Genomic DNA, 23,473 nt, shown 5'->3' on the forward strand with positions numbered 1-23,473 from the left:
GAGCTATGTATGTGCCAAGCAGAAACGAAGTATGGCTTAACCCAGTGAGTGGTATCAACTCTGCCTCGTGCCTCTACAAACCATTTATCTCAATCCTACTTGCTTAGAGGCTTACCGCTTTCATATATCTAGGTAGCTCTTTGCAAAGTTTAAGTAATGGTTCGCACACACAATAAAGCCATACAACTCAGCTACTTGATTACACAAAAGAAAATTAAAATGCTATTTGATAATGTTTTCCCAGAAAAAAAGATAAAGTGGCAGGAAACCGGGATCATGCCAAACAAGCAATTAAGAAATGTATAAAGGCAGAATTATTTCAGAGTCCCTAAAGAGGAGAGACAGGGATTCTGGAAGAAGAGAACTGCTACAAACAGACCTGGGACACCTGGGAAGACACGGCACCCAGGGTGCACTACACAGGCCTGGTCTTCAAGCACCAACAACGTAAGTCACATGGCTGAGGGAACCAAATGGATCACAAAGCACTTAAGATGCAAAATGCTAATAATGACAGCACTAAAGGCCTAGCAATGAGAGTAAGGGTGGAAATTTACTATCTCACAGATTCTAGCCAGAATTTCTTTCTGTAACAGTGGCCTTTGGAGAAAAATATAAATACAAACACTCCTTTGGGTTTTAGGAAGATTTGCTGGCTTTGAACTAACACTGACAATAGTTCATTTAAGCATTAATCACCGATCCTCAGGTCATAGAAAGGAGAAGCCTAGCTGAACCAAAGCTACAAGTATTTGAAACTTCTTTCTCTGAGGCTGATGGAAGCTGGATTTTTGGTTTTTTTTTTTTTGAGAAATGGTAAGATTTTTATCTAACTTCATAACAGTACAGAAAACTACATTTCTACAGTGGTGTCCACGTTACAATCTGTGATGATCATAACTGAACTGGACTTGAGTTTTGTGATTTCATCAGCTGCCTGCTCACAAGGAGGAAGTCTAGGTGTTGCAAACTGTGACTTCTGAGAACATGCTGATGACAGGATCCAAACAGGTCACTAAATTCTAAAGTCGTTAATCCAAACAGGTGAGACCGACTTCTGGTAGCATGTAAAACTTCAAATTTATCTGAAACACAGTAATTTCATCTGCATATTGTTCTAATAAACATTACCTATCTTTCCTTCTTATTTTCTCTAAGGACAGAGTACTTATTTTAGAAATTTTTCACTGTTGTTTTTTGTGTAAAATACATACCAACTTGTGTATATATATGTATATATGTATGTATATATATGTGTGTATACTATTCATAAAAAATCATTAAAACTTGGAATATATATGCATGTATATTTTAAAATTCATTATTTTGCAGCTTCACTTATTCAATAAGAAAGCTAAAATTATGTGAACTATTGCTAAAACTGTGAATTAATAAATGAAGTTTATTAACTAATAAATGACATTTATTAACTAAAGAAGTATGAAATTGCAGAGTATGAAAGTTAGCACAGGGTCTACAGTGGTCACAAGCCTGAACTGTAAACAATTTCCAGGCCTGCCTTCTACCACTCTGAGAATGGACATCGTACAAAATTAGCCTCTCAGTCCTTTGTTTTCCTAACATTAAAATAAATGGGAAAACTGTACAAGGCTGGGCCTATGGATACACTCCAACAGATGGAGGGGCCCACAGGGCCCTATTTCCTGAGGATTCATATGCAGTTAATGGATGATGGAGAGAGGGGGACTTTTCTCAGTGGTGTAGCCACTGATAGGGTGCTCTTGCTGCTGCAACCCTAATGAAACTTACTAGGGAGGGAGGGAGGGAGGGAGGGAAGGAGGGAGGGAGGGAGGGAGGGAGGGAGGGAGGGAGGGAGGGAGGGAGGGAGGGAAGGAGGTTGGGAGGAAGGAAGGAAGGAAGGAAGGAAAGAAAGGAGTGATAGTAAGAGTGGAGCAGTTAGGAAGGGAAGGGATTAGCCGTAGAGGGTACAGGGAGTAAATGCAAATGTGATCAAAATGCATCATGTCCATTTACATGAATGAAAATGTCATGGTGAAACCTGCTATGTGCAGGAAATGGAGGAAGCCCTGAATCACAGTGAACTGCTGACATGGGCACAGCCATGCCAAGGACCAAGACCTCAGACCCATGGAAAATTGGCAAAACTGCTACCCAAGCCACATAGACTGTGGCAATTATATACAATTGATATATGTTAATAAAAACATCATAAGTAAACAAATAGGCTAATAACGGGCCTACTTCAGAGAAATGCTATGTAAGTTATGCTAGTTAGCTTGCTTATACAGATAAAATGCTTAGAGGGTCTGGAATATAGCACACTCAATATGTCTGCTTTTGTTGTTGGCATCCTTAAAGTCAGGTTAGCAAGTAATGTATCCATTACATTTTATGTGAAAACTTTTACTATTTTTTCCTGTCTTCAAAAATTTTTATCTCATTTCATCATGGTTCCTCATTTTTCTCAAGTTCTACAACTGCAGCCCAGATGACAAATACTTATTAAGGTGAAAATCCATAGGAGTGAAAATTATTTTACTTTCTTTCATAATTCATAAAAATACAAGTGTGCTAAGTTTGAGGATAGTCTGAAATTCACAACATCTGTCAAATAATGAAAGACAATTATAATGAATCTTAAACTATAATTCTGAAAACCTCTCAGTCCTTCCTCCACTTTGTCCTTGTTCACTCTGCAGGAAACGGTGCAAATGGTGCAAAGGAAGGGTGTGAATAACCCCATACACCTTCATCACCCCCGTCATAATACAACAGTGCAAAGGAAGGGTGTGAGTAACCCCATACACCTTCATCACTCCCGTCATAATATGACAGTGCAAAGGAAGGGTGTGAGTAACCCCATACACCTTCATCACTCCCGTCATAATACAACAGTGCAAAGGAAGGGTGTGAGTAACCCCAATATTACCTTTATCACTCCCGTCATAATACAACAGTGCAAAGGAAGGGTGTGAGTAGCCCCAATATTACCTTTATCACTCCCGTAATAATAGAAGACGGTTTTGCTGAGAGCGCACCACCGTTTCTGCCATTCAAACCCCAGGAAGCTGTGATCTGCAAAAAGCAGGACAATGAGCAGGTTACATACTACACACGGCTTGCATACTGCCATTCCCTTACCACACCAGGCCAAGTTAGCTAATGCGATTTCCCAGTTTCCTTTTCCTCTGACATTAGTCTGCATTCTCCGTCCCAAGCACCACCCCAGATTTCATATTTTGGAGACCACATGAAGTCACAGTTAGCAAGGCCAAAGGAGAAGGAGACTCAAGTGAGTAACAGATAACAGCAGGTGAGATGGCAGGCTGTTCTGAACCACAGCAGGCCAGTGTGTGCAGGGGTTCACATGGGCCAATGGTGAGAAACTACAACCTTGACAGCACCGTCATGGCCTGAAGCTTGCCCAGAAGATGTAGGACACGGCCCTTGAATCACTTACAAACACCCCGGGTAACACTGATGCTTTGTCAGTAAAAACTATGTTAAAACTCAAAGTGGCATTTCATGTTTGGATAAGGTCACCCACATTTTCTCACATCCTTTAAAAGCCTAAAAACACTGCTTCTGTGAGTATGCCACAAATATATTTTATCTTAGGATGGGAAACTCCGCTTTTGTGTTTTCACTGGCTCACCTTTTCTGCGTTTTTCCAGGTAGCCAGCCTTTAGGACAAAAGGAAGGTCCTGGGCTGCAATTGGAGGAAACTGGTTCCCTGTAGGAAGTAGAGAAAGAAAAATCAGTGGGTAATTCACTTTGGAAAAGCCTGCTGACCTCATCCCATTACATTTAGTGCATTAATTATTGCAATTACTCAAATCAGATCTGGCAACTTTACTTCAAATCCAGCCCATAGACTCCCTTCTCTCCTCTTGTAAATCTTGAGTATTAAAAAAAAAAAAGTACCATGTTCCTAAATACAAATGCAGTTGAGTTATCTCAAAAGGGTGACACTTTTGATCTACAGTCAATAAACAGAGAACTATTACAAATAAACACAACAAATCCCAGCTAGAGATGTTAGGAAGTTCAAATGAACCACAGATACATCTTAACATTTCCACTGCATTAGCTCGTTAAGAATTTAAATGCAAATCAACTCTGACCTGTATATTCTGACTCCCACCAAGTGAAACAAAGTGATTTTTCCCAAAAGTCAAAGACAGTATTTGTTCCTGAGTCCACATCAAATTCTCTCTCCCCCTACCTGACTTCACAGAGCACCCCTATGTCAAGAGCACGCGAGTCTGCTCTATGATTTAGATTTTCATAAGGCATTTAAGAATCTAAGACTAGATCATCTAAAACTAGCAAAAACAAACAGGGTATTTCTATGTAAAACCTTAAAGATTAAGCTGTAAATTAAAGTCAGTTACAAACTTATGGTAATATGTGACAGGTCATTTAATAACTTCAGAGGTATTCTTGGAAAAATTCCCAGCTCCTTACAAGAGTGATGACATACAGACAGACAGACAGACAGATGATAGACATAACAGATAGACAGGTAGATAAATAAATAAATCATTTTTTAAAAATCATATAGAATTTGTGTCTAAGGGAACAACAAGTTGGGCCAACCATTAAACTAGTCATGGTATTGTAGAATAACTGGGTCTCGCTGAATAATAGTACCACAATCTTTATACTTCCACTGGGCAAATATCTTAACACCAAACAAATGTTCTCTGTAGCCATTGAGATGGTTTAGCAGGTAAAGGTGTTTTCGACCAAGCCTGATGACCTGAGTTTGATTCCCAGGAGACACAAAGTGGAAGGAAAGAACCAACTCTTGAGGGTTGTTCTCTAACCCCCACAGAAGGGTATGTGTGGACACATGTACACACATAAGGGTATGTGTGGACACATGTACGCACAAAAATAAATGTAATAAAATTTAAATGTCCTCCAAATTTCAAGAGCAAAGCATGTTATTCTGAAGTGAGATAATCTTCAATTTTTAAAAATTTTATGTGTACGAGTCTTTTGCCTTCATGTATGTTTATGCACTGTATGTGCTCAACAATGCTGAAGGACAGAAGATAGTGTGGGATCCCCTGGAACTGGAGTTACAAATGATATAAGCCACCACATGGGTCCTGGAAACCAAAGCTTGAGTCTTTGCAAGACAGCAGGTGCAGTTAACTGCTGAGCCATCTCTCCAATCCTTGAGGTATTAATACTTTACTGAACAGAAACAGGTAGAGAGTAGATGGAAGAACGGAGGGGAGAAGAAAAAGTAAGGAAAGAAACAAATTTGTTAGGGTGAATATGCCACTTAACCTGGGTACTATGGTAAAATTGCTGATTAAACTGATAAATCACAATGAAATATAATGTCATAAGCTATATTTACCCTAATTTCTCATTATCTCATGTTTCTTGAATACAATCTTTTCTTCCCAGGGAAGGAAAAAACAAGTTCTTAACTGAAATTCCACTTTTGTAAACCATTATAGCTATTTGACCAATATCTAAGATTTAACAGCCATGTACACTTTTTATAAACAAAAGTACATCAGTAATAACCCTTTTAAATATATATTTAAGTCCTCAGAAGAATTTTATGATTTGTGTAACAGGATAAGCAGTTAATACTTTCTGACAGAAATTTTTTTGGTTTTGCTTTTAAAGATTATTTATTTATTTATTTATTTATTTATTTATTTATTTATTATAAGTACAGTGTTGTGCCTGCATGTTGCCTGCAGGCCAGAGGAGGGTACCAGATAAGCAGTTAATACTTTCTGACTGAAATTTTTTTGGTTTTGCTTTTAAAGATTATTTATTTATTTATTTATTTATTTATTTATTTATTTATTTATTATAAGTACAGTGTTGTGCCTGCATGTTGCCTGCAGGCCAAAGGAGGCTACCAGATCTCATTACAGATGATTGTGAGCCACCATGTGATTGCTGGGAATTGAACTCAGGACCTTTGGAAGAACAGGCAGTGCTCTTAACCACTAAGCCATCTCTCCAGCCCTCTGATAAAAATTTGTTATAATACATAAAAACAGTAATTTCCCTTTTAAAACCTGGAATCCTCACATTGTTTAGGCCAACCACAATAGTCAGGAGTGTGTCGACAGTTAAGATTCAGACCAGACCAAAGGACAGATGCTCTCCAGATGCAGAACAACAGCCACCAGGTCAAAGAAGCAATGGCTATACATCTCCTCAACAGAGGGCCACTGGACACCCCCTACACCAGAACACCATCTCACTGGACAACCTGATTCAGCCACTGCATGGGCTAGACATTACTGTTATTTTCAAACTAGTTAAAAACAATTTCCTTTTCTTAAGGTAAAGGCAATAAAAGAAGAAATCACATCCTAACTAAGAACACAGAGAAAAAATTAACTTGTATTCTAGGCTACTCTACTTATATATAGAAAATTGCAACAGGTGATTGGTTAAAAAGCCACGAGCTTGATATTCTGAAGAAACTGGACCATATTTTTAAAATGATTATTTATTTATTTATTTATTATGGCAATCCTACTTTTCTAAAGCAAATCAACATATTAGACACTGGAACTCACACCCTGTTGCTGAACATAGCAACATACCTCAGTCAGCCCAGCATAAAAACGAACCAACCCCAGCAAGGTAACTAAGCAAGGAGTGGGTCGTCCTCCAAATCCAGCTTGCAATCTTGATGTGAAGCCCAGAGGACAGGCAGGCAGCAGTGCATCAGCAGCATCCAGGCAGAGAACTGGCTTGGGCTCCTTTATACTACTTCTCCTGGGATGTGAAATTTGAAAACTTGCACAGCCAGTGCACGGCTGACGGAATGAGGCTGACCCAAACAGACTGCAGAGCAAACAGGTCACTCTGCATGCTCCAGCACCATCAACAGGATCAAAGTCCATCCTATCGCGGATCACAGCAACTTTTCAAAAGCTTCAAGTATGAACTAAAAATAACACAAGTTGTGACTTCTTAGTTCTACATTAGCTTCTCATCCAGTTTCTGCTCTTGTACTAGCAGGTGTCAGGGGATCAGAGTGTCTCAAAGACCTTTTCACAACAGACATCTCAGATTCATTTCCTTCTTGTATTTTTATGAGAAGGTTGGTAGTTAATTTAAATATTAGACTCGTGAAGAACCTGAAACCCCTTTTACTATTTTACCATTAACAAGTCATTATGATATTATGGGCCTCATTGTTCACATTTTTATAGTTGTTCAATCTTGACTTCATGCAATTCTCACTCAGTTTCTGAGCCTTGCCTTGCTGACTACAGTTTTCATTTTATTGCTTGGCATTCATATAGTCTTCGACATGAACACTAAACCTTTCAGCTAGCATAATCTTCCTACTGCTTTCATACCATTAAAAATTCCTGTTTATATTGGAAAAGACAGGTAAGAGATTTTTGCTCATGTGATCTTTCACTCTGAGTCAAATCTTGGGCTAGTCAAATACTCTGTCACCACATGATGGGACTATGTACCTGAAATGCAAAAAGTTGAGGATAAACTCCTCATCAGTCAACCCTCTCCCTACTGAACACTAATTAAGTACCTATGGGTTAATCCAAACCTTTTATCAAAATAATATTTTATTAATGTTTTGAGAATTTCATACAATATATGTGATCATATTCACCACCCTCCTATCTCCTTCCAGGCCCCACACACCTCCTTTTTTGTTTAGATTTTTTTAACTACCAATTTGTGCTGCCCACATACTCCTGGGTGTGGGGCCTGCCCCGGAGCAAGGCTGACCAACCAGGAGTCGTGCCCTTAAAGAAAACTGACAGCAGTTCAACTGTCAAGAGCTCCTCAGCTAAGAGTGGGATTTTGTGTCTACTCCCTCCACCCAATCCTCCATAATAGAATTTTGTCTGGTTTGAGCTCATGCAGGTCTTGGCATACTGTTACAACCACTGTTGACTTCATACATGCAACTGTTGTATCATGTCTAGAAACACCATTGTAGTAAAAAGAAAAGAAAATAAGAGGTCAACCTCTATGTTGAATATAGAGGAAAAATTCTCTAAAAACTTAAACCTAATTCAAGAGCACATTACAAAGATTATCCACCATGATTGAGTTAGCTTTATCCCAGCAATGCAGGGACAGTTCAATACATGTAAATCAATGAATGTAATCCACCACATAGATTCAGGGACCGAAACCACATGATCATCTTATTAGATTCAGAAAAGGCTTCTGACAAAATCTAACATCTCTTCATGATAAAAGTCCCAGAGAATCTAGGGAACCAAGGGACATATCCCAGCATAATGACAATAAACAGTAACAACCCACACCCAGCATCTTGCTAAACAGAGAAAAACCCTAAAGAATTTTCAGGAATAAAAAGATAGTCCCCTATTTCCTCTCCTGTTCAATACAGTGCTTGAAGTCCTAGTTAGAGCAATAAGAATAGCAGAGCAAGATAAATGGTGTACAAATACGAAAGGAAGAAGTCAAAATATCCTAATTAAAGAAGACATGGCCCTATACATAAAATACTCCACCAGATAAACATACTCAGCAAAGTAGCTGTATACAAAATTACACAAAAATCAGTAGCCTTCCTATATACCAACAGCAAGCATACTGAGAAAAAAGTCAGGGAAACAATATCATCCCGGATAGCAAAAGTAAAACAAACAAACAAAAACTAAAACAAAACAACAAAGGCTTGGAATAAATCTAAAGACGTGAACGACTTGTAAAAATAAAATCTTATCCACATCCTTTTAAATCCCTCACTTTCACACTTAGTGTAAGTCCCAAGTTGAGGGAGATAATGCTTCCTTTCACCTCTTCCAGTCCCCAGGATGAATCTGAAAACAGCCTGTTGTTTGGTAAATAGACTCATTTTGAGAAAAAAGTATCCACTTAATGTTTGTTTCATATTTGATGCACACTGTACAAGGCTTCACGTTTTAGAGACCACCACCTCACTCCACATTGGGAACACTTTCCTACTCATCCGTCAATGATTACTTGTCTAACTTCCTTAAGAAATGGCCTCAGAGATGCTGACAACCCTTGGTAACTCCAGCCCCAGAGAATCCAACGTCTCCTTTTGACCTCTGAGGGCAGCAGGCATGAATACAGTGCACAGACATACAGGTAAAACTTCACACAATGAAATAAGTCAGTCTTAAGAAGAACTTGCTTCTGTAAATCTGTGACTGACACGGGCCACTTAGCCTGTCTGAGACTCAAGTTTCCTCATCTAAAGCATGAAAAAACTCAGGTCAAATCAACTCTAAAGCTGTCTCAATTCTAAGACTCAGGAATTAGATCCATACCCATGTTGTTCGTGTGCTTCAACAAGGACTAGGGTTCAAAAGGCTCTACTATCCAATGTGGAAACTGCTCCCAACAAATTTTCTTTTAGGTAGAGCAATTGGGGATGTCTCTTAGAGCCAACCAGAAACAAATGCTTTACATCACTGCAAAGGTTTGATTTCTAAATCAAATCTTAGCCTGAAATATCTGTATAAATTAACTTTTATACTCTACATGGGTAATTTGGACTCTGAAATCATCTTATGTTTTGGGTAGCAAAAAGAAAGCTATTGCATATTCAATGGACATATCAATCAGTAGCCTCGAAGAGAATAACTGGTGATTGATAGCTTTTGCACAATCCCTCCACAGAGCCTGCTGTCTATATCGCTGTTCCTTCTTGGGGAGGGATGAGCTGGGGACCGCCGAGGCTACTGTGATCATTTCTTGAACTGAACAAAGTAGGGAAGGGGTGGCAGGAGCAGCTTGCAACCCAGCTTAGACACAAAGATGGTCAGTTTTCAGTTCTTAGAGCCACAGAATTCCCAGGTTGAGTGACTGCCATCTGTTAGTGGGCACTATGTAAAGTGGCAAGGCACTGTGAAAGTCACAAAGCAAAAACTGACTCGCCGCTAGGGTAATTTGAGTTTGCCTTTACTAACTCTACTTCATGAAATGAAAATTCCAATAGCCTCATGGGAATTCCATTATACCTTCAATCAGTCTATTTGGGACCAAAGAAGAAAGACAACAGTCATCCATGCTATAGTTAATGCATACAGAAATGCTCATGAATATGATCCAAGTGATTAAGCATTTCCTCAAAAGCCAGCCAAAAGTTTCTCTTATGCTAAATAAATAGTTGCTTGTAGCTGCTATTAATTTTCATGGATATCTACCAAGATATATAAAATTCAAGTGGCAAGAGTCCAGAATAATTAAGAGCGATCTGAAATAAAGTACATTCATCAGTAACCGTGAAAGTAGCTGTCAAAAGGCCATGGGCCAAATTATACTGTCCACTGGGTTCCACTGCCCACTTATAACTGCTTCTTTTAACTCAGAGGATGCTCATATCTAACCAGAACCTCTGCTGAAGACTGTGGTTGTATGCAAATATGCAATAGGATTGCTGTACCTGTCTCAGAAAAATAAAGGTTTTATTAGATGTTAAAAACTGCTGTAAGAGCTCTGACTTTTTTGGGGGAGAAGCTAAAAATAGACTTTTAGATATAACATATTTATAATAGATGAAACTTGTTTCTTACAGAAGTTAAAATGCATTTTTTATCTTTAAAATCCAATTAGTGATTTATCATTAAAAATCCAATCATGCAAAGAAAAATCTTCATTTGTTTTCAGGGATACTAACACAGAATCAAATACTTAAAAATAAAAAATAAATTGCGGTTTCACTTTAGAGACAAAAACTACTATTTTGTGTGTTAATGGTATCAGGAACCCTCTATGTTTTTCTATTTTGGTCAAGATAAAAGCTACATTTCAGTAATAGAGCTTTACAATTTACAGAAGGTACCTAAATCAAATTTCACCTTCTACATGGAGTAAATTCTCAGTAACTTTTATATGCCTACATTTAATCATTTGCTCTGTGCAAGAATTCAGAAAACAACGGCCTTTCAAAAGCAAACACCATCGTATACACACAGAGAAGACAAGATACAAGCATAAGCCAGGTGGTGGTAGTGCCCACCTTTAATCTCAGTGCTTGGGAGGCAGAGGAAGGTGAATCTGTGTGAGTTTGAGGCCAGCCTGGTCTACAGAGCAAGTTCTAGGACAGTCAACTCTACACAAAGAAACCCTGTCTTGAAAAACACCCCCCCCAAAAAAAGATAAAAGCTTAAAATGGAAGACACACTTTTTCTAAGTTACAAATATATCTAAACATACTAAAAATTCCCACAAGCACTCTAAATACTAAGCAATTCAATTTATACAATTATCGTCTGAGTTTTAATTTAAGTTCTTCTCAACCACACTAAAGGCGAGGCAAATCTGAGAGTGCCTCTTAGAAGGTAGTCAGGCCTTCTACTCATGATCTTTAACTAATAGCTTGTGAGGAAGGAAGTTAGTAAATACCACTAAGCTTTTTTTCTCAAATCTTTGGGGCAAACTACAGAGAATTACCATAGGGATATAAAAACATAATAATAAGATAACCCTTTTAAAGAGTTAGGTATCATTACTTGTAAATAGCTTATTTACCATAAATCCATTGTTCTTCACTTAAAAAAGAACTACAGCAACAAAAATTGAAAAGATAAACCACCCAGAATAAAGACTTAAAAATTAAATACTTATTTTGAGATAGAATCTAGCTCAGCCTGACTTGGAACAGACTATGTAGAAGAGGCTAGCCCCAAAGCTGCCATTCTTCTGCCTCAGCCTCTAGAGTACTGATATCAAGGCATCCATCATCGTGCCTGGCAGAAAGTTAATCACTTTTATTTCCATTTCATCTACAGGTATCCGTAAGAAAAACAACTGCTACATGGGGGGAAAAGTCCCTTGTTGTATTGTATATAGTGCTGATTAGGAAAAATGAAAGTGTATCCCAATTAAATTATTAACCAAATATTTATTAGTTAGCATAGGTACATTCTCCTGAATATTAGCTACAGTAGGCAATATGAAAATAAAATTCAACTTCACTGAAAAATTGTCAAAACTATTTTAAAGGTCAGATGTCAGATGTTCATGTATAAAAGTCAACCCATAACAAAAATTGGTTTCTCTCTTTCCTCTCTCCCTAAGCTGTTTCTACATTAAACACAACCTTGTCATATATCAACACTACAAAATGCACTCCTTTTTAAAAAAACACTATAAATAACATGATGACAAATAGCAGCACAGTTCCCAGAAACAGTAACTGTAACATTTGTTGAGGTTTGACAACAAATTAAGCATGGTATTGTCATCATCTCATTTCATCCAACCACAATGTCAACATCAGTTCTATGTTTCCAATAGGAAACCAAGGTCACAGTAAGTATAGCCAGGATGTCAAGTCTACCTTGTAAAGCCTCTAAAACTTACTTTCTGAAATGCTATGTTCTACCATTGGTGTAATAAAAGAATGTCATCTATAGAGACTGTTACAATTCTATGACACTACAGGAATCATGACTGTCTAACATCAATGCCTCAACAGCTGGTTATTTGTAATTTGTCATGCATATAAGATCCTAGAGCATTTCTTCCATATTCACCAAGATATTAGGACAGTTTTACTCCCAATCATTTGAATGAGAATGGTCCCCATAGGCTCATCTATTTGAATATTTGGTCCACTGTTGGTGGAACTGTTTGGGAAGGACTATGAGGCGTGGCCTTGTTGAAGGAGGTGTGTTACTGAAAGTGGGCCTGAAGGTTTTAAAAGCCCATCGTGAGCTGTCTCTACCTCATGGTTGTGTCTCAAGATATGAGCTCTCAGCTATGCTCCAACACCATGCCTGCCTGCCTGCCTCTGCCATGCTCCCTGCCACGATGGTCACGGACTCTAACCCTCTGAAACTGTAAGCCTCAAATAAACTGGTCTATATGTGCCTTGGTCATGATGTCTTATCACAGCAACAAAAAAGTAACTAAGACAGCATATCTTTTTTTAAAACTTCCATATTATTTTAAAACACAATTTGTTTTACACACAATTTGGACTTAATTCCTCTTCTTTCTACTTGCCCATGCTTTATTTTCACATAGGTCATAGGATGATTTGTTTATTTTTACAACTATTTCATGCTTTGTATTTTAAGATACAAAACATTAAAATGCAAGAAAGTTTCTTACATTTTAAGAATTTGTTTTATTGTACAAACACAGTTTTAGGTTGGCAGCATCAGAGATAGCAATGTACAGAATTATGCCACTCAAGTATAGTACAGTTTATGGATTTGGATTTGCTTTGGAGAAAGAGAATGGGTACAAAAACATCTGTCATCCTATTTGCAACTTGCAAAACAATCTCAGGATGAAGAGATGGTTACATTAAATTTGCTCATTTGTTTTTTTAAATAAAAAATGTAATTTGAAAATAATCAAGCATGAAAAATCCTATGAAAAGCCAACCATGGCTCAGTTAGGAGCCTCTCTATTTACAGCTGTACTCTGATCACTCGGTAAGTGGACTTGATTATCAGAGGAAACCAGCCCGGTTGTTCTCATGTTCAGCCATTCATTACCTGCTTCCCTAAGAAGACAATCCCTCTCTGGCATCTCCCTCTTCTGTTATTCAAAGCAATTCTACTGGCCTGAAGCATCTTCCTTAAAAAAAAAAAAAAAGGCAGGCTGATCTCTGTGAGTTCCAGGCCAGCCTAGTCTACAAAGCCAATCCCAGGAGAGCCAGAGAAACCCTTCCTCAAAAAAAAACAAAACCAAACAAACAAAAATACACCAGTCTGCATGGCTTTCCTGCCCTCTCTTTTTCACACACATAATGTACCATCTTTCCGTGTAACAAAAGGGCTTCACATAATTCTCTTTGACCAATATGGTATGAAATTCATGCATCCTTAGTTATCTTTACTATTAGTTCAGTAATATTTTACTTCATACCCCAACAAGGTATTCTGTAGCCATCAGTACATGACATATTTGAGGGCAAACAGGATATATGGAAGGAGTGGGAGAGGGAGCAAGCAATTGAGAAAGCAAGTTATTACACAGAGCAATGTTAATGTTATGGGAATCCAGGTGAATAGTACGTGGGAAATCTACATATTCTTCTTGTAGTTTTCTGGTTACATTCTCTTAATTGTTAAACCTCAGATGAAAATAGTCAAGGAATACACAGAACAAACTGGAACTACAAATGTCATCTATATTTACTAGGAAAAGACAAAATTCAGTCCTAAGTTTTAGTCAACAGAAGCAAGAAATACACATTCTCAAGCATTACTAAGCGGAAGGTGTCATCTCCTAAGAAGGGCACATGGCTGGTTCCTGGTACTGAAAGGAGAAAGGAATTTCCCCAATTTTTTTAATGTTCTCAACAGCATTTTCACAGTATATAAAACAAATATTTCAAATGACTGTTTTATGTAACACCACTCCTGTCTGACTAACAGCTAATACAAAAGCAAAATTCAGTTTAAAAAATTCTATAGAGTACAAAACCCAGGCAGCCCAGGCACGTAGCTCCAAAACAGCTTTATTAAACCAAGAGCGTGGCGGCAGTGGAGACAGCGAGACTGTGCCTTCATGAGGTCCTAACCTATGGGTAAGAATCCTAAGAACTCAACGAAAAACCTGTCCTACAAAATAAACCACAATGCCTGATATGTGCCACAACAGAAACACTAGCTGTGGCCGAAAGAAAGAAAGAAAGAAAGAAAGAAAGAAAGAAAGAAAGAAAGAAAGAAAGAAAGAAAGAAAGAAAATGCCTATCTAGAGAGAATATATGTTTTAAGTGGCTAAGCATTTCAAATAATGCAAAACTAGAGAAATATAATATAGAAAGATCTATACTATACAGTGAGCTCTCTACTGCTTGAGGGATAAACACAGCAACAGAATACACAAACTAATACACACTTTTCAATTTGAAGTACAGGTTCTATATTTTATATATTCATATGATGCAGGAAAACATACCCAGAACTGCTGGCAATTCTTAAATCTAGGAAGTGGGCTGTTTGGTGCAAGATAAAAACATTTTCTTTATTAGAATTAGGAATTACCTATTTTTAAATAATACAATTTTAAGTAGAAAATAAAATCAGTATCTTAAGTAATTTCAATTATTAAAAGCATAACCAGATAACTACACCAATACATGTAAGAGATTTGACAATATACGTGTAGGTTTATAGTACAACAATACAACATGAAAACAACCGGCCTGTTCATATACATTATGTATACATAATAAACAAATAAATATTTTGTAAAGGCACTGTGAGAACGTGCACAGAGCCGATGTCTTTAGCTAACCCACATCTCACACAAGTTCCACTCGGCCCTGCAGGTACATCTTCTTCACCATTTCTCCAGGGGCACACCCCTTCCCACGACAATTAATAGAAACTGTTCAGATCAACCCTGGAGACAAGTCTCAACTCTCTGAAACTTTTCCGACTGTAACAATAAAAATATCTAAGGGAAAAACAAAATTTCTGATCTCCCTAGAAGGCTAAAGAATATTTTCTTTTCTGAAAGATAATTCTTACCAGTAATTTTTAGTCATTTTTAAATTTTCATATTATTTTTATTAACTCTTTTAGAGTGTCATGAAAGTAATGGGCTTCATTCTGGCATTTCCACACAAATGTGCCATGAATATTTTTAGTGTTTTTAATTTTTCCCTAAAATAAAACGAATTTATATTTGCTGACGTAAGTTGAACATTCCTAATCTGAAAATCTGAGCTCTAGAATGCTACAAATTCCAAACTTTTGAGTGCTGCAATATCACGTGTGGAAAATTCCACACCTGCCATTACAACACAGGTGTAGCAAACACCATACAAAATTACCCTTGGGTTATATGTATAAGAAGGTGTATATGAAACGTAAGTGATTTCATGTTTAGGCCTGAGTCTACGTCCTGAAATATTTCATTATTTATGTACAAATATTTCAAAATCTAAAGGAAAAGAAAATGGAAACATTTCTTAGTCTCAAGCATTTTGGAGAAAAATCCCAACTCATTTTACACAAATAACAAAATGATCTATGGTTTTTGCTCCGTCTCAACTTAAATGTCTTCAAACTCATGTGAAAGTATGCATTAAAAATTGTGCCAGGCTTTAACTGGTATTCCAAATTCCATCTGGGAAATGAATTTTATAGCTAGGCCATAAACTTCTAAAGTCCTGAAGTTTTAATAGATATGCTGACACAACCTTAACCATAACAGTTCTAGCAACTGCTGCGGTAATAAATCTGTCTGTTTCTATTATGCCTGTGACAAATCCATTAATATGAATGATGTCCACTTCACACATCACACTCCACAGCAACTGCACAAGTTATGTCATCTCCTTTCTGAGTAGCAAATCAGTAATCAATATTTGTAAGAGCAGCGGCTAATCCTTTGTACAATCACTGCCTCTGTGATTGAAGAGTTTGTCCAAAACACACAGTTAATCCCTCTTCATCGGCTTGAGCCTCCTATTCATCCCAGCCTCTTACTGTGCTGGCTGCAGCAGATTAATACATCTCCACACGCTAAACATGACCTGACAGTTGACACAGGGAAGTGCTGACAGGATAAGCTCTACAAACACTGGCCTTTCAGAAAGAAAGGAAACCTGAAATTAAGGTTCAGAAACCCAAAGTTTACCAACAGGCTTACCACTGCCTCCCCAGTGTCGATGCTTGACTTACTGAGCGCTGATGGTGTGAGTCCCTGATCTGGATGTGAGAAGTCTTCTAGCTGGCTCTAGAATGAACTGGTTTATTCATAAAGCCTGTACTGTTGTAACCTTTGAATAGAGGTGATCAGGTGGCCAAGGAGAGAACTACTGAGAGTCTTCAGGTGGGAAGTTAGAGTGACTGATCTCAGCTCTTCCAAGTGCCACACTGGCAGAAAATCTCAGAGAAAGGGACCTTACTGGTTAATGCAAAGCTTTTGATGGAAAGATAGACACTTTCACACTGAGAGCTGATTCCCAGTATAATAAAACATTCTGTGGTAACAGAAACAGATAGAAACCCATAAAACAAAAATTTACTGATATCTAGCAATCCAATCACTCTTAAGGAAAATATTAAATTTTATTTAAAGACCCAACATAAATATCTGTAAGTTATTTCAACTGAGATACTCCATGCAACCTTAACTGAAGCTACTTCAAGCAAAATGCAAATGCATGTCAAATTAAGAGCATAGTCTAGACCTAGAGAAGAAATTATTTTCTAAGCCAAGATAATGGAATGACATCAATTTTAAAAGACAACATAAACAGCTCCTTTATATAAACTGCTTGTCATATCGAGTGTAAGTGGGATGGCCACCATGCTATTACTAAGTCTTACACTTGCACCACTCCTGACAGGCTGCAGACACCCCAGGGAGGAAAGATGTGTGCAGCAGAGAGCCAAAGCATGGGGGCCTTAGGAGAGAGGCCAAGTAGTTACACTAGCATTTGCTTCAGGAATAAAGACAAGGTACTAGAAGTTACTCCAGAACATGAAAATAAAGAGCCTGTGGCAATTTGCCCATGTTGGAGAAGACGGAGCATGGGCAAAGCCTGTAGTTAAGGATGAAGTAGGGGGAGGAGGAACCAGGGAACGATACCTGGCCTTAAAAAAAAACAAAACAAAATAAAGATGGAGGACAGAGGATACAGCTCCATGACAGAGGGCCTGGCCTAGTGTGCACAAGGCTTTGGGTGGTACTCCCATCCCCAACAGAAAAAGGCTAGAAGTAACTGGAAGAGAAGACGGAACCACAGTCAGGAAGGACAGTGCTTCCGATGTACCTTCTAATTCATCATCTGCAGCAACATTACCGGCTTGTCAACAAACCATTCTTTTCATTCAGTACTTATCTTACAGAATAACTAAATGCCAACACTGTAATGTAGAAATCGACTAACTTTAATCTTATTTGGTAAAACAGATTCACGAGTAATGTTAAACAATAAATAATAGGTTAAGATGAAAACTAGGCTTTAAAAACTTATGTTGATACACCTTATGTACTACATGTCTTAGATGGTATATTAAGTATTTTAAGAGTGCAATACCAAAATCTAAGCACTTTTTCAGATATCAGGCAAAATAATCTGCTACTCAGTTGAATTTGCTATAAAAATAATTACAGAAATCACTAAATTCTACAAGTTAGCCTTGCTGAAGGAAGCTGAACAAAAAGATAACAATACTACTATTTCACTATTATAGGAGTTATATCCATGTCAAGAATATGGGAAAAATACCTAAGCACTGAAATCTGCCAGCAGCTAAACAGGTTAAATTTCAAAATTCTTTTGAAGCATTAAAAACCAATTATAGGCCACAGCAAACAATGCCATTTCACACCATCTTGAAATACTGGTAGTCCCTGGTGCAATCATGATATTGTGAGCTGGGCATGTGATGCTCAATCTACGGCAGGAGGATCATGAATTCAAGGCCAGCCTGAGCAACTCAGCAAGTACTCATCTCAAAAAATAATATTTGTGATTTCCAAGTTCAAATTATGTAGAACTTTTAAAATATGTCATATAAACATTTATGCACAGTGAGATAGTTTAGCTTTCTTTGAATCTCCTAGTGAAACTCCTTAAAACCTAGACTCTGGATAGTATTTTCTCTCGGATGTGTAAAGTGCGTATATAATAAACAGGCCGAACTGCAAGACCCTAGAGAAGACAGAGCTCTGTTTAAATCAACAGTGATGCCAATAAATAGCTTGTTTTAGATACAACTAAAGTAATTTCAAACAATAAATATTTTTTAATGAATGTAAATAAACTTTTTTGCAAGAAAGTAATTTGTAACTTCTTTCAAAACCCTTCATGCAGGGCTGGACAGATGGCTCAATAGTTAACAGTGCTCACTGAACATCATGAAGACCTGAGTTCAAATCCTCAGGACCAATATAACCAGGAAAGCCTGGTCTCAAGCACCCCGGTGCTGTTGGGGGCGGAAACAAGAGAATCAGTGTTAGCCTAGCTGAAAAAAACGTAAACTTCAGGATGAAGGAAAAACTGCCTCAAAGAAATCAGGTGACAGAGGAAGACAATGATGATCTCCTTTATCATCTGCTCACATGCACAGATAACACAGATATACATACTATCTGTGTACATGCAACACATAGAGCACATACAAGCACCTCTCTCTCTCTCTCTCTCTCACACACACACACACACACACACACTTAAGCATACACACAAGCTCTCATGTTCAGAAACCCAAGTAATCAAATTGTAAACCTGCAACATAATCTGCCAATGATAATGCGCACAGGACAAGTAACACTGGCCTCACTGTGTATTCTGAGTTAACTTGCTAGGACTCAGGCACCAGCTCCTCTTTAGATATAAGGAGCTGAGCAACTGAAGTTTCACATATTCTCAGAGTACATCATCTTAAGTCTAAGACCTCAGGCTCACAGGTATTTTTTTCAATGATGTTTTAGTAACAAACATTTTCTGACTGAACTGTCAGCACGGGCTTTCTGTATTTTTAATTATGCTAATAAAATCAATGCTATAAAATTTTAAATTAAAAGAACAATACTATCAAGGCTTATCAATATAAGAAAATCTCAAAAAAACCAAAAAGGAGTAGGAAAGGAAAGCGTGGCCATATTAAATAACAGTGACCAAAAACCATTTAAAAAAATTCTCTGTAGGGGCTGAAGAGATGGCTTAGCAGGTAAAGAGAGAACCGAGGATCATGCTTTGATTTCCATGCCTGCCATGGCAGGCATACTAACACACATGCAAATACACCAATAATTATTTCAATTTCACCACAAATATTTCATACACCCCTTGAGGCAGGTATAACAATTATTTGGATAAAATTTACCAACAATATTTCAAAGAAAATATAATCATAATTCCTCTAAAAGAAAAACTCCTGGTTATGACTTATAACCATTTCATTCTGTTGTTTATATTAGATGATATCAATTCCATCAAATAAAAGTAAAACCAGTATCATTTCGGTAGGAAAGGTGTTAGAGGGAAGTGATACCCCAGCTTGCCTTAGCACAGCTAGTGATCACAGGGGCTTTGCATGATAATCAGATGGGTGCAGAGGACTGAAAGCAAACGGCACATCAGTCCTTTCCAATCAGGGCCTGGCTTATGAAGTTCTCGGGACTCCACAGAGAAAACAAGTCTGAGCTCTTGTCCAAATTCAGCCTTGATGGCTTTGTGGGTGGAGAGAAAATGAACTACTAGAATTTAAGAACAAAACATACTTAGCTGACATCTGAAGATAAAGAGATGATTAACTGATACAAAATATAGGGGGCATGCAGCACCGATGGACAGGTATAAGCCCTAGACAGAGTCAGCTGAGGGCACGACATCTGTACAAAGGGCAGAGGAACACATGCCTGTGTGTCTGAGTAGAAATGGGTGTAAATAACCCCAGAGCATCCACATATGTGCCAAAATTGAATATATTTATACGACCATCTTTGTTTGCTACTTAATATTTGCTTTATCAAGAAAATAGAATTTACAAGCTGTTTGTCACTAAGTTACAAATTGACAGGACTACCACAAATTAGATTTTGAAGATAAAGATACTGAATATTAAGCAAAATAAAAATCAGTATTTTATGGAAAAGGATTAAAATCAAAGAAAAGGATGAACATAATTATGCCTGGAATGTAATTATTCAGTAAGTGCATATTTTAAAAATTGAAGGCTATTAGATAAAAACTAAAAGGAGGGCAACCTTCTTTGTACCAAAGCTTAGGTTTACTTTCGTTAAGCATCTCTCTACATTTACTTACTTAGGTGTGTATGTGTGAGCATGTGAGCTGTGGTGCAGGTCGGAAGACAGCCTTCAGGAATTGGAGCTGTGGTGCAGGTCGGAAGACAGCCTTCAGGAATTGGTTCTCTCTTCCCACCATATGGGTCCTGGGAACTGAACTCAGATCGGACTTTACCTGCTGAGCAATCTTGGCACTCCTAATTTTACTTTCTATGAAATTCTATCTACCATGGTAGGTCACAAAGTAAAAGTTTACCTCAAAAGAAAGCAAAGCTTCCACTAAAGTCAACAAATGCCAAGGCTACTGCAGGGCTTTACAGAGAACCTGGCAAGCTCTTAAACAGCTGGTCAGGGAACATTCCAAGTGAAACTTAACCCATGTGAGCTTGCTTTCTGGGAGCCAGGGGTTTTTTATGGCTTGTAATCTTAATTGGTGGCAGATAAAAAATGACATTACACAGTTAAACTTGGTGTGCATGCAGCTGGGCACAGTCTAGAATATTTAATCAATAAACTTTCAATAATGCTGAGAATTTTATATTACATTAACACTGGGTACAGTAATGGCAGGGGGTATTTACCCCCTGCGGTCTTGATGATCTAGTCAATACATCCCACGTGGGACAAAGACGGCGTTCTGTAAGTAAAAGCTTTCTGGATGACTAGTTTAGATGCATTAAATTCAAGTGCGCCAATGGCCACGCATTCTGTAGGTCCACACTATGAGTCACAGGACCACCTCCTACGCCTACTATTGCTGTCATAGACTAGTGGGATACTCCAGAAGGGAATAAAACACCTTTTAACTGCTTTCTCATCCTGTCTCTCCACTGAGGATATAAATGTGAAAACTCTTGGTTTTTCCATTTTGGGTAACCTGCATTGAAATTAACTGCCCTCTTGGGAATGCATGGTAATTTGTAATAAGTTAGCATTCTCCGTAGGTACATTTGGGTATACCGCAGATCTCAGTTATACTGTTCAGCAGCTTTCAGTAAATGGATCTCAAGAGGAGAGTCAACAAATGCCATTTTATTGTTTGTTTACTTGTTTTTTGTTTGTTGGTTTTGGTTTTTCAAGACAGGGTTTCTCTGTATTGTTTTGGAGGCTGTCCTGGAACTCGCTCTGTAAACTAGGCTGGCCTCGAACTCACAGAGATCCACCTGCCTCTGCCTCCCAAGTGCTGGGATTAAAGGCATGTGCCACTACCACCTGTCCTAACAAATGCAATTTAACAAATTAATTTCATTTTAATAAATTAATTAACTGGCATCTAAACGTATTAACTTCAATTCCTCAGAGCTTTGTTTCAAAATAAACTAGAACTTTTTGAGTCTATGCCATGTCAGTAAGGCCTGATAGTGATTCTTTAATGAACATTTACTGTAAACTTGGAATATGTCAAGAACCTGGCTGGACCATGAAATTTTAATTTAGATAATTATAGATTCATGAAGATATAAGAAACAGTACAGAATCAAGTTGGCAAGCAGGGCTGCAGGAGTGGAGGGACTGTGTTATGGTACAGCAACTTTACATGACAGTGAGTTCTTAAAAAAAAAAAGACAAAACAACAACAATGACAAAACCCACTGGCTGTTCTCCCAGAGGACCAAAGTCCAATCCCTAGCACCTATATGGTAGCTCATAACTTTGTATAATTCTAATCCTGGGCAATCTGACACCCTTTTCTGGCCTCCATGGGTACCAGGTACAGTCACATACGGCACTGACAGATATGAATGCAGGCAGAACACCTATAAACATTAAGCAAATTGCACAGAATACCCTGCACACTTTGCCCAGTGGTAACCTTTCATAGAGCAACAGTACAATAGCACAACACAAGTACATTCTGACATTGATGCAATTCACCTATCTTATCCTCACCCACGCGCTCTCTCTCTCTCTCTCTCTCTCTCTCTGTGTGTGTGTGTGTGTGTGTGTGTGTGTGTGTGTGTATGTATGTGTGTGAGTGCGTGCACGCTCTACAGAATTCTGGCACCTGCGTAGACTATACATACCACTGTGAAGACACTAAATTAGGTACAAAGACCCTTTCTGTTCCAGTTTTATAATTCCACCACATTTCTCCAGCTTCTCAGTCCTTTCTCTAATACTGGCAACCACTCTCTGTTCTCCATTTTTATAACTTTTCTATTCCAAGGATATATTTAGAATTATACAGTAAGAACCCTTTAGAGTTCGGCTAATTTTTTACACGAGGTGTAACTGCCTGGAGAGTCATCCAGTTGTCATGCGCACTAACAGTTCACTTGTGCTCACTGCTGAGAATCACTCCAAGGACGTACTGCCAAGTTTTTTTAAGACTGGTTTGCTTCTCACTGCTCACTCCTCAATCCATCACAATTTGACTTCACCCGTGCAACTCCAGACATCTCATAAAATCAGTACAACTATAAATCCCACATTCAGCGAACAATTTCTAGTATTTATCTTTCTCTGCTATTTCTGAAGCACCTGTATCTACTAACCACATATCTTTACCCTAAAATGCTCCCCTCCTTTGGCATCTAGCCAAACTATTGCCCTTTGGTCTTAATTCTTAAGCAGTATGCTTCTGTCTCCTAGATTCATGTCCTCATTCCAGTTAATTATGACATCCTCTTTGAGAATCACAACCTCAGTGTTTTCATTTCTTAAAATGGTTCTTACCCCTCCCAGTGTCAATTCTCAATTAGAGTGTTGTTGCTCAATGCTCAAGAGTTCAGTCAAAAATCCTTCTCCTAAACTTCAAATCCATATTTTCAAATGGCTGTTT

General features: G+C 38.0%; 1 protein-coding gene across 2 annotated transcripts in view; it reads right to left on the reverse strand.

The window, feature by feature from the left end:
* The window catches only part of Skap2 (src kinase associated phosphoprotein 2), a 170,286-nt gene that overhangs the window by 73,805 nt on the left and 73,008 nt on the right, over positions 1-23,473 (reverse strand). For both annotated transcript variants that reach the window (XM_040739314.1, XM_005085882.4), the window contains exons 5-6: positions 3,638-3,715; positions 2,974-3,057 (exon numbers count right to left, since the gene is read on the reverse strand). In XM_040739314.1, the coding sequence (XP_040595248.1) occupies positions 2,974-3,057; positions 3,638-3,715 (162 nt within the window). The remainder of the gene's footprint in view (positions 1-2,973; positions 3,058-3,637; positions 3,716-23,473) is intronic.

The sequence above is a fragment of the Mesocricetus auratus genome, unplaced genomic scaffold, assembly GCF_017639785.1.
Source record: "Mesocricetus auratus isolate SY011 unplaced genomic scaffold, BCM_Maur_2.0 Super-Scaffold_100676, whole genome shotgun sequence".
Classification (NCBI taxonomy): domain Eukaryota; kingdom Metazoa; phylum Chordata; class Mammalia; order Rodentia; family Cricetidae; genus Mesocricetus; species Mesocricetus auratus.